Source organism: Ascaphus truei, chromosome 3 (genome assembly GCF_040206685.1).
Source record: "Ascaphus truei isolate aAscTru1 chromosome 3, aAscTru1.hap1, whole genome shotgun sequence".
Classification (NCBI taxonomy): domain Eukaryota; kingdom Metazoa; phylum Chordata; class Amphibia; order Anura; family Ascaphidae; genus Ascaphus; species Ascaphus truei.
In genome coordinates, this window is record NC_134485.1 from 395,202,184 (window position 1) to 395,214,762 (window position 12,579).

At 41.6% G+C, this 12,579-nt stretch overlaps 1 protein-coding gene across 3 annotated transcripts in view; it reads right to left on the bottom strand.

Annotated features, from left to right (window-relative positions):
- Window positions 1–12,579, bottom strand: part of CEP57 (centrosomal protein 57) — an 85,886-nt gene that overhangs the window by 39,684 nt on the left and 33,623 nt on the right. For all 3 annotated transcript variants that reach the window (XM_075592466.1, XM_075592467.1, XM_075592465.1), the window contains exons 2-3: window positions 5,383–5,545; window positions 1,050–1,229 (exon numbers count right to left, since the gene is read on the bottom strand). In XM_075592466.1, coding sequence (XP_075448581.1) covers window positions 1,050–1,229; window positions 5,383–5,545 — 343 coding nt within the window. The remainder of the gene's footprint in view (window positions 1–1,049; window positions 1,230–5,382; window positions 5,546–12,579) is intronic.

Here is a 12,579-nt window from a genome sequence, read left to right on the forward strand (position 1 = left end):
CATTTCACACCTTACAACAAAGGGTATCCTGCCAGAAATTCCGTTTAGTAGACTGGCTGGCATTCTTGATGCAAATGTGGGGCTGCAGAAATGAGACCCCAGAGTCCAACTGAGCATGTGCCAACTAGCTGGGGGGCATGTATCAAAATGTGTTCCCATGTTAGTGAGTGGCTACAGGTAATTGAAAACCAATCACCTGTACTTAATGTTAAGGATAGGGTTACAAAAGGTTTATAAACGGTTGTTCACCCTTTATCCTGTGTTCTTCTATACCATCTTGATTGCTGAGAGAAATGCTATGCAATGTCTACATGCAAGGTCTTTTCATGGCTTTTCGTGTCTTGGGATGATGAAGATTGCTGTATGAACTGCCAGTCCAGATGTGACTGTTTCATCATTTCCATCTTTAAGTAAGTGTCTATATTTTGCCTGTTATTTGTATATCTCGTGTGTTCACCTTTATCAAGGAATAAATTATATTTTATCATATCTAAGTCTCGTCCCAGTTCAACCCAGTTATATATATATATATTTTTTTTTGGTGTATTATTAATAGCCTGTTTCAAAGCTCCCGTCACACTGTTCATGGTCTCAAAGTTCAACAAAGTATCCAGCCGCTCCTCCTCTTACCGTTCATCTCACAACTGGAACAATCTACCGGAGACTCTCAAAGCCACCACCAGTCTAAGTTCTTTCTAAACTAAAGCGGTCTCATTTTAAACTGGTCTGTAACGGTTACATACGCCTATACCATATATTACGGAATCTCTAACTGTGCATGCAATGTCTTGTATATAATGTATAACCCTGCTCACTTAATCTAACTGTGTATGTGTCATCATAACTCATAACTGTGCCCAGGACATACTTGAAAACGAGAGGTAACTCAATGTATTACTTCCTGGTAAAACATTTTTAGAAATAAAAATGAAAGGGTCCAAAATGTTTGTCTATCCAAAATATAAATCTATATTCATAGTTTCCAAATCTTGTCTGTGTTCAGAATTAATACTATTGCAAAGGGTTATGGTTGAGTATTAAAAACATACCTTTATTCTGTCTGGATCCTTCAGTCTTGAAGCCATCTTTGAATTGAATTTGCTTATCTATCCGTTTTTTGTACTCTACAGTTTCATGCGACAAACGCTTCATGCTATCCTCGGCATTAACCCGTTCTAGTTCTAATTTACGGATCTTTTCTTGAAGATTTTTTAACGCGGAGAATATAGCTATATATGGAGAAAGAAAGAAATCTGGTCAGTCACATGTAAAAATAAAATACAAAATAGCAGTTTAGCAGTTTGATCCTATGTACAGTTAAACAAAAATGACAGGAGAAGCTCGCTCTATTTATAGGGTACAGCCCAGGATAAATAACTTCCTTGGAAGCTTGCTGAAAAACAAAAACAAGGGGATATTGATTTATCCTTTTGTGAGGTGCACTCCTAATTAACCCCAAACATGCCGGTATACAGTAAGATACTATACTAATAAGCGTACCGGTTGGTATCCTCTCATTGTACAACTAAACCTTTATCCAGAGAACTAGCTAGGACATTGACGTTGATAGTGAAGGACAAACACCTTGATGTATATGATGTTTGTTGGATCGCCCAGGTATGTTTAAAAATAAGCTTTAATACATCCTATTATAAATATATATACTCAAATTGTTAAAAACAGTTTGAGTGTGTAACTGATTAAATGAAATATGCGGCTAGCTCACACACTGCAAATAATGTATGTAAAACCTCCTGTGTTCCAAACTACACTAGCTGAATAGCTAGAGGACAAATGTCCTTGGCTGTTCTTGTTGCAATTGAGATGAGAGAGATAGAGAGATAGAGATATATATATATATTATTTTTTTTTTTGACGAGCCAAAATATAGGATTATACTGACCTTAAATATGACAGGGTGTCTGGGTTGCATTTCTCAGATACTTGTTTCCCCCTTTATAGGGAGAGTTATGTTGATTTTTATATTCAGATTCATTTGGGTTATTCATTTGGGTTTACAACAAACCATTCTCTCTCCCAGCCAGGTCATGAAAGATTTACTTCTGTGACCAGGACTAAGAGGTTGGCCTGTCCTGGTCACCGAGGTAAAGTTTGAGCATAAAATGAAATGGAGTACAAAATAAAAATCAGAAAATCATCCGAGGGGGGTGTTATACCAATAAACACAGAAATGTTAATTTTAAATCTCATGACCTCTTGAGGAGTCGAATAGGTGGCAACATATAAGGCCATGTTTTTTGTTTTTAAATAAAAACTGTCTGTATATATATTGTAGGTCTCTGTAACATTCCTTTTTCTGCAACAAGCACCATACACGTTTCGCATTTTAAAATTCAAAACATAAGCACAGTCTTTGGACTCTAATTGAACCTTTTTTGAAGAGATTAAACACATTTTGACACATTGGGTTTGTATAAAATTACATAATTTGTTCTAGTCAATGGGACTAGAAAAGGACTCAAAAGGAGTAAAACCCAAAATTAGTCTTAGTGGTGGCAGCGTAATTGAGGTGTAGTGTGATGTTTTTTGGGGAGATATTGCTCATTTTTAGTGCCCTGCGGGGAGGTAAGCGAGTCAGCTGGATGTTTTAACAGACATGTGCAGACCGGTAGTGGCGTTCGTCACAATGGGCAATAGATGCCTTCATTTTAAATCCCGTATAGGATTTAAAAAACAAATAAAAATAATGATATGTATCTATATCTATCAAACATGGCAACCCTGAAATGTTAAAGTGAGGTCTCAAATCTTATGTTCTACCCTTTGTGTACAGTACAGTGTTTATATGGCCTACTTAAGAGATCCCACAACTTAATTTTTATCTAAGCAAAAGTGACATTTAATATTTTGAGTGTTGGGGACATTTCTACTACTGAGCGGTGAATACATTATCGTTTTTAGTACTGGCAGTGTTAAAAGCACACAATGATAAAGAATATTATAAATAATATTATTTAAACCTAGGCAAAACATATGTGCTTTATTGCTAGCTGCTAAAAAGAGTAAAATAATGTCCATGGTTTAATCTTTTACCCCAAACATTACAGAAATGTCTAACTGCATATATACATAAGATAAGCTCTTATTGTAGTAGCATTTCCTTCTCTAATAAGGCTACGCTTATAGCGACGGTCGCTGGACAAATCAAATTGAGATGACTTCCAGCGATCGCGACCAAGCCATCACTCTGCGCTTACTATAAGTGCACTCGACAGCGGCAAAGCATTTGTTTTGACGTCGCGTCACCGTCACTATAAGCGCAGCCTTACACAGCTTTGCAGGACCTTCACATAGGTTCCACCCACAGCAACAGTCATGAAATGTCCAAGGGGGAAAAACCATTATACCCCAAAGAGGTTCCCACCCAAGCCCCAACATGTGCAGCATAATTAACAGTTACGTCATAGGAGAGTGGTCTCCTAAAGAGCATCACCCAGAATATTGAAAGGTTAGAGAGGATGCCTTCTTTTGAAACCAAAAGGATGGACATGGATATCTTTCTTTCGTTAAATATTAAGTTATGCAGTCAACTCTACAATCCCAGAATTTATTTCTGTGGCTTCTAAATATTTATGGCAGCTTGGGTGAGTGGAGCCAACCTTGGGGAGCTTTATCATACTGGGTAGGTTGTGATCCTCACCTAAAGTTAAAATAGGAGGGGTCCACTTTCATTCTTGGGTGGGGTTTGCACCCCAAAAAACTCACAATAGTGTTTCCCCCACCATGGACAGAATATGCCTAAAAATTCTAATTCAATATAGGCCAAAACAAACTTCCTTCAAAAGCAAAGATATGGGTGCACTCAGGAAGACATTATCCCATCACATAATCATCCAAAACGCATTTAGGAATGGCATGGAGATTAAAAAAAATATCTACTCTCCTACAATGTAACATAATGCCGTACTAGTTTAAAGGAAAGGTTATAACAAAAAAAACAAAAAAAAACATTGTTTCAGGCTATGTTTTAGTCTATAGTCAAGTTTTTAGTTTATTTTGTGGAGAATGGTATTGCAACAGAAAAATACTTCTCAAACCGTCTTACTGAAATACATGATAGGTTTAGCTACTATAATATTGAAAAGGTTAGTAAGATCAGATATTACAAAATGGAGTTAATGACGCAATATAGCTGTCTAACCACTGGCTTATGAATAATTAACAGGTGCCATCAGTTTACCAAAAGTTTCAAATTACTTATGTGAAGACAGTGTTGTCTGATACAATGAAAGGTTGGAACCAGAATCAGCTTAAACAGACATCTTGCAGACAAATCTAGGTTTCAAAATATACAAATGTAATAATTGGTTGCCTTAAATAAATGAAATCATTCTTAAAAAAAATATAAAATCACTATTTACACTTTTCAGGCAAATAGTTCATTCTTTCTGTTTCTGTAAAATCACATGAATCAATAATGACACCATCGGACCTGTGTGCATTCAGCATGCTTCAGAGAAACCACGCATAAGGGGAAGATAATTTGTCTGTAGAAAGAGTGGTTACACCCTGATCAGAAGTACTAGAAATGATAATGTGCGACAATGTGAATCTTGAAAACATTGCCTTCGGTCACACATCTTACCTAAAAGCGCCAATCATGTCACAGAAAAATACTCTCCAACCACATTAAATTGATAACGTTTGACGTTACTTGCTTTTGTGGCAGACTTAAGTCAGAGAAAACGTTACGAATTGTAGCAATCTCTAACAATATTAATTATTAAAACAACCATTTCTAATAGGGTCTTGTCCCTTGTTTGTATAGTACATAATCAAAGCCTAAAATAGCCAAGAACAAAATGTTATACAACAAATACAGTTACTGATAAAGTATGAGAACGTTTAGAGAGGATGTGTCAAACGCAGTCTTCATGAACAACTTACAGGCCAGGTTTTATGGATATGCCTGATTGAGTCACCTGTGCTGAAGCAGGAATATCCATAAAACCTGGCCTATGAGGACCGAGTTTGACACCCCTGGTTTACAGTGTGTTCAAATGTTTAACAATTTCTTCACCTCTAGCCAAGTATAAAGGAGATTTTCTTGAAAAACATAAACGAGATAAACTGCTCATCTAAGAAATTACTAAAATGATCACAGCCCACTCTCCTCATTCTTAAAAATTATACAGTTCAATAGAAACTTGTGAACTCTGAAGCAAGAGACATCATGAACAGCTCTAACTTAATGACAGCTGACAATGTATACTGTTTTTCTTTTGAGATAAATGGGAAGGGAACAAGAACACAAAAATTAAGACTCAAAATCTCCAAGATTCTAAAAAATAATAAAAAATAAATAAAAGGGAATACAAGCAACGCCTCTTCTGAAAAACAAGTACTTATAAAATGTGTTACCTCTACTATTGCTTTGCGGATATGCAAGAACTGGTTTCTCATGGGAACGCTGTAATTCTGAATTGATGAAAGGCTTTGGTCTCGGGTAGACTGCATACGAGCTTGTAGATTGTGCATCTTGTGTGGATGGTTCTTTAGAGCTTCCAGATAAGGGATCATGCAGCTGAAGAAAAACAAAATGAGACAATAACAAATTTAATAGAATAGTATAGAATAGTATGTGGCATGTAGTCTCATTAGTTAGGAAATCTCAATAGGTGTTAAACATTTTTGAGAAAAATGTCATGCGTTATGACCCCCAGCTACACTGACTGACTTTTGGCTCAAGCAATAAAGCCAAAATGTATTGCAGAAAATAATCAATCCCCCTGCTCCTTCCGCTCTCCCATTTGCCTACTAACTAGAACCTTATATAAGCTTTCAGTGTCAGCATCTCCCATCCTCTACTGGGAACATACTTCATGCCTCCACTACTCCTTCAGTGAAAAATGATTTTCTACATTTCTCGGTTACTGAGAAAGACATGCAGGACACCTACAAGCTCATATTGAACCCCCAAAATAACCACAACATATATATATAAGCATATAAGTGTCACAGAGGAGTGCTACTGAGCATGGCAATATATATTTGAAACCAGAGACAGAACATAAAACACAGACAGAGCTCAGTGCACATCCAGTGAAACTTATACACGGTACAGTGCCTAAATATTTATGTATAGATATCTATTAAATAAAATGGTCTTTTAGTATAACATTTTGGCCAAATTATTGTAAGCCCCAGAGCCACTACACTGTAGATCACATCTCAAGGGTCCCTAACACTAATATAAATTCTTAATAACCTGTGCATTACCAGGAAGAATGATTTATAATAAAACTGTCAAAATTAGTGACATAGGGCCTCATGCAGAGAGCATCGTTATTTCAAAACTCGCCATTTTTTGTTCAATTTCGCGCAGAAAACGGCGAGTTCCGAAAAACGCGCCATTTTGTTTTTTCAATTGCTAAAACTCGCCTCGCGGCTGGCGAGAACCTCCATCTCGCCATTTTTAAAACTCTCCGAATGCAGAGAGGTGCGAACGGCATATAGCGGCTGTTCGCGCCAAAAAATGGCGCGATTCTCGCATTTTTGCCGCGCCAGGAAAAGATGGCAAGATGGCGCTCGCCGCCTATAGTAAAGGGGAAAAAAAGGCGCGAATTTGTTTTTACACGTTTCTGAAGCGCGCATCTCGCCAATTTAAACTCGCCACACGCATCCATGTTAAACATAGCAGAATTCGCACTTTTCTGCATATGGAGAATAAAACTCTCCAAAAAAGCTACTTTTTATGAAATTCGCCAATTTTAAAATTCTATGCTCTCTGCATGAGGCCCATAGTTCTAAGTCTGACAGAAGCTTTTATTACCCTGTACATTACCAGGAAAAGCACTCTGTATTAGATCTAATCTGTGTCTGCCATCCAGTGACTGAGCCATAGCGCTCTTCTTGCTGTTACTGTACAGGCCATTGACTTGGGGCCAGTCTCACTGCATCCAGCGACGCTTCTGCTATGTAGTCGGCTGCCCACCTGATTTCTGACACCGCCTTTAGAATAGAAGTTTTCTTCACTCCTTTCTCCAATGCTTCTTCTATATTAGCAATCCATATCCGCATTGCTCTTGCCACTGATGTCTTTGATATCACCGGTTTGCATGCTGTACCTGCTGTCACATATGCTTTTTTCAAAACACGATCCATCACATCTTTGAGAGATGCTGCATCTTTAACTGGTACAGTGGTTTTTCTTGACACCCTGGAAATTGCTGCAATCTTAGGACTGACTTCCCAGTGTTTTACGTCTTCTTGTGAAAAAAGGATACATTCTGTTAAACTTTTTGGGAATATTTACTTTTCTATCCGGCTGTGATAATGCCATTTGTATCATATCCTTGATTACTTGATGAATTGGAAAACATCTGGGTTTCTTCTGCCTTCTCCAAAATAATCTGATTTCTGAGCAATTTCTCCGTATCCTCCAACTCCAATGTTTCTCTCATTGCCTTTATAAGAGGATCCACCATTTCTAAATCAAATTCTGATTCTTCAGCTTGCATTTCTTGCTCTGACGAATAACACTCCCCTTCCGATACCTGGTAATACATCATCTCGTCCGATGAGGAGTCTCTCACTTTATACAGGCTGGTCTGAGACCTTGCTCTCCTTTGTGCTGGCTTCACCGCAGAACACTCTGCGTTACTGTATCTTTCATCCAAGATAGGAAAGTATTCATTTGACTCCCCTGCTGCTGCTTTATGGCAGTCCACACAAAGCTTCTTGCCCTCTAAGGCCTAGGGCATGGTCATGAGCCCTTGCAGCCGCAATGAGAGCGGCTTTAGCAGGGGCTCGCACACGCCTCAGCACGCTTGGGGAAGCGCGTGATTGTCTTGCTTCGCCCAATGAGGGCGAACCAGCTCCGGGACGTCACTTGGCCGCCCCCGTCCCGCCCCCTGACGGCGCGCTGTGTAAGGCCAGGGAAAGCACCGCTTTTCCTGAGCCTCAGCGCGCCTCAGCACTGTTAAAGGAACTATGTCCCAGGCCTACGGCTTCGTCCATAGACAATGCAGCCGTGCGGAGGCGCGCGGAGGCTGAGGGAAAGCGGGTGCTTTCCCTGGCCTTAGTACGCGCGCCGTCCGGGGGCGCGTCTATGGGCGGGCCACTGACGTCACGGAGCTGGTTTCATTGGGCGAACTGCCCCATTGCGCGCACGCTGTATAGACGCGATCACTGCCTTTAGGCAGCCTGATCGATCAGCCCGCGCGGTTGCCCCTCTATGGATGGATACATAAGAATTGATGCTGGCCGCAAAGTCGCAATGTTTGCCATTAGAATTAAATTAAGTTCATACCAGATTTAGAAAATAAATCTTGTCAGACAGGAAACAGTGCATTATGCTACATGACTACGGGTACAGAAACGAGCGTCTCCGATTTAAATGTGGTTTTCTTTAGGACAACAGTCATACATGACTGTTTACAAAGGATAGTGTCTCGCATGAACATAAATAGAAAGGGGAGGGGAAAAAGACACATTTTTTTGTATGTAAATATTAACTAAGATTATAGTTGACACCATGCCAATATAGCATTGATTCAACATTGTATGAAGAACGTCTACACTACATCAACTTCTAATCCAGTTAAACTTTTTTTGTACATTTAAACTCAATTATTAAGCCGGAGTTAAGATAACATGAACCAACTATTCAACCTCTTTCACTGCAACAAAACAGCAAACATCTCCCTCGCATATAAACCTAAGAAAGTAGGAATAACACAGAAAGACAAAATTAGGTTGACATTGTAAGATATAAAACCAAATTTGATTCTATAGAGCAGGGGTGAGCGAACTGGGGGGGGAGATAAAACTTCCTGGGGGCGCAGCACTTAGAGGCCCAGTGGTCTTCCCCACAACATTTTAAAAAAATGCTGGGGGAGTGCGTATGGCCTTCGTGACAGCCTCTTCCGCTGCTTGTCACCATGACAACGTAACGTCAAATGACGCCACCCCACTGGAGAGAAGGTAAAGGGGGGGAGTGCAAAGTAAAAAAAAAAGTTTGAACACCCCAGCAAGAGCACAGAGGATTCTATTTCAACCACTGATTCTTAAGGAAACCCAATTTTGGAATTTAATTTTTCTTAAAAAAAATAAATTGATCTCGCAATTAATGGCCATTTAACAAAACCAAAATGACACATTCATATATCATTGGCGACTGCACTCCCACAGGAGAATTGGGAGATTTGGGGGAGAACAGCCGTCACATACAGCACACCTGTGAGCACGTGACCTGTATATGGGAGAAGGGTTAATCCACACTTTTCACCTTTGCAAAAGGTCCCTCAAAAGAACAATATATACCCTCAATCTGTCCACATATACCAACTGTCACAAGCAGCCCACAAGTAAGCATTTGACTAAGATATGTGTAGCCTAGTGCCCCTGGCTATAGCCTTTCCACTGGCCTCAACACTACAAGTCCTGATAGGAACAGGCAGTGTTGCGGTTAAACTCCTGCACAGGCCCTAGCTTGCAGTTGCAGCCTGGATAGCTACAATGTTATCATGTCCAGGTGCAGGCCTACTGGCAAGTTGGAGTGTCATGCCTGGGGAGGGTACTGACTGGGTCACATGCAGATGGTGTGATGCCTGTCAGTACCTCGACCTGCCCCTCCCCCGGGTATAAAAGCTGGCACTCCACTAAATTGTGTCTTCCCTTCCCTCCCTCAGTGGGAGTCGGAGCGCATCTCCCTTGCCCCATCAGGGGGTAAGGGAGCTAAGTAGGGACTCTTGGGGCTGCTCCAGGGATCAAGAGAGAGCATGGAGGCATGCGTTGTACTGCAATAAAGACCAGTTGATTATACCGTCTGAGCCTGGAGTCATTCAAGGGGTAAAGAAGGTGACTATGGGTACCTATCCTGTGTCTGGCAGTACCCTCATAGGATGGGGACGCTGTACCAAGAACCAGAGGACAAAAGCCTGACCTGTTGGTGCTCCCCAATACAAAAGGTGTTACATATGCAACCATGGTTAATACACAGCTACTCTAGCCAACTAACCTTTCTCCTGCGCAAGGTACTTTCAATGAATTAATATTAACTCCTTACTCAATTGCAATGAGAGAAAGAGAGATAGAGATCTCTCTATCTATATCATATCTGCCAGGGTCTTAAAAGCATTGTTTTTGCTATAATAAACAGGGACCCAAGATACAAAAATCTGTTGCATCAAAATGTGTCCAAAAATGTCTCTCCAGAGCGTGATGTATAGATCCATCCATACATACACACTTTAATATGTATATGTCTGCAAGTGATTTACAGAATTGTCTCCACATTTGCAGACATCTGCTGTGTACTAATCAGGGAATTCCGGCTGGAGGAGGATCAATGGAGTTTCACAGTGCCACCCAACATTTGCGGCAACCTTGTGTGGTTCCTGGCAGCGGAGGATCGGTTGATGGGTCTTTACGTACCATTTGACATCTGCGGGTACTCTGCTCCAAAGTGATCTTCGGCTGCAAAGGATCGTTCGTTGGAGTCCCACGATACTGCTTACTTTTGCGGCTACCTTGTTACAGCGGTGTGGCCATTCCGGCTCTTTGACGTCAGCAGATTGTCTTTATTCATTTTGAGCTTTCCCACCGTCGTGCTCACGGGAGGTCCCAGCTGACAGGTGCGCAATTGGCGGAAATCCCGGATCAGCTCAATTGGGACTCTCCATTTTAGAAGCAAAAAAGGTTGGTAGTTAAAGATTTATAAACCAAAAGCCATCGGATCTGCCACAATTTGCCGGTTGGTATTTATACCCATCATCTATCTTCACCACATGGATCAATTTACTGGACCCCTACTGACACTGATAGTGTGTTAGGGATTTGCATATTCACCATTTTTTGCTAGCTATAGATACACACACACACACACACGAGATAGTCGATACACAGCCTCACAGCTCCCTTTTTTTCCGGGCTAACACTATGGGTGATACATACGGGCTTCTGGATTCAGAAATTATGCCAGCTCTCATTAGTTCCTGGAGGTGTCTCCTCACATCTGCCACATCAGCTGGGGCCAATCTCTGTGACCTCTCTCAAAAAGGGCGAGAATCACGAAGACGAATCTTAATCTTGTGTTGAACTCACTGAGCCTTCCCTATGTCCCATTCATGCGTTGAGAAAACCTTGTCTACAAGCCATCTTTTCTTGTTGCGGTTTCTTCCCGTATTCTGGAACCGGACTATCTCCAAAATTGAACATGGCTGGGACCAGCTCTCTTGAATGATCTTTTGTTGATCGAACCTGCCTCATTACGTCAACATTGTACAGGTTAGCCATCATGGTGTGCTTCCTCACAAATACATCATGGGTGGTCTCGTTCCTCACCTTTACTGCCATCAGTTCCACCGCGAAATACTATTTGACACAGACACCCGTCTACTCACTTATCAGAACTGCAGACATTGCGGCAAGCTGTCTACTACGAGTGCACTGCCACGAGCAACCACCTTGATTCAGTTTGTGCGTTAGCCTGCAAACCAGGTTGCTGTACCCAAACTGGAAATATATATGTCCGTTTATATGTAAACAGGAACTTAAACGGTTTATGCATACCTACGACCGTTGCAGCCGGCGCTGCTCGTAGTTCCCGGTATCAGTGCTCTATCATGAGCCGCCATCTCTACGATATCTGGACATTAGCCTGCATATTGTGCTGTCCCCCAGCTGGCTCCGATATCCAGAAGTGCTCTGCCACGAACTATTTCCAATACACAGCCCGTAAACCAATGCTGCAGCCGTTGCTGCTCTTGGTCCTCGATATGATTTAACCACAGCGACCCGCCACCTTCACGAAGTGTGGACACTAGCTAATATACCGGGCAGTCCACTAGCTGGCTCCGGTGATCATCTCTGTGCCTGCCACAGCAAAACACTATTCGGGCAACAAAACGTCGAGTTGATACACCTAAGGCTGCGCGTATAGTGCCCGTGACCGGCGACGTCACCCATCGCCTTTAGAGAAAGTTATATTTCGCTTTGCTGCACGGGCTTCCGGGCATTTGATTTGTTCAGGAGCTGTCACATTAGGTGACAGCCCTGGAAAAATCAAATATTCCCGGCTTACAAAGTCCACGACATGACGTCGCATTGCCACCGTCATGCTTACTATAAGCACACGCAGCGGCAATGTATTTGTTTTTGGGCAGCGTCGCGAGCACTATATGCACGGCCTAAGTGTTACCACTGTGGCAGCAACAGCGGCACATGAACCCCGGTTTCAGTGCTCCCTCACGAGTCGCTGTGTCCACCAATATTTACCACTGATGCAGCTGTTGCTGCTCTTGATCCCTGACACAAGTGTTCCACCACCTCCACGAGGTGTGAAGGCGGTTCTCTTCCTGGCTCCGGTATCCTTCTCTGTGTTCTCCACGGTGAAACACCATTCGAGCAGCTAACGAATAACAAACGGATATATTCAACAGCTACCACTGTTGCAGCAACCACGGCGCATGACCCACAGCTCGAGTGCTCTCCCACGAGCCACCAATAACCGAAGATTACTCCCTCCATTTAACAATTAGATACATCATAGGGAGTTCTATTGGTTCATTCGCTATAATCATCCACGGACCATACTGCTTATTTGCAAAGGTGAAC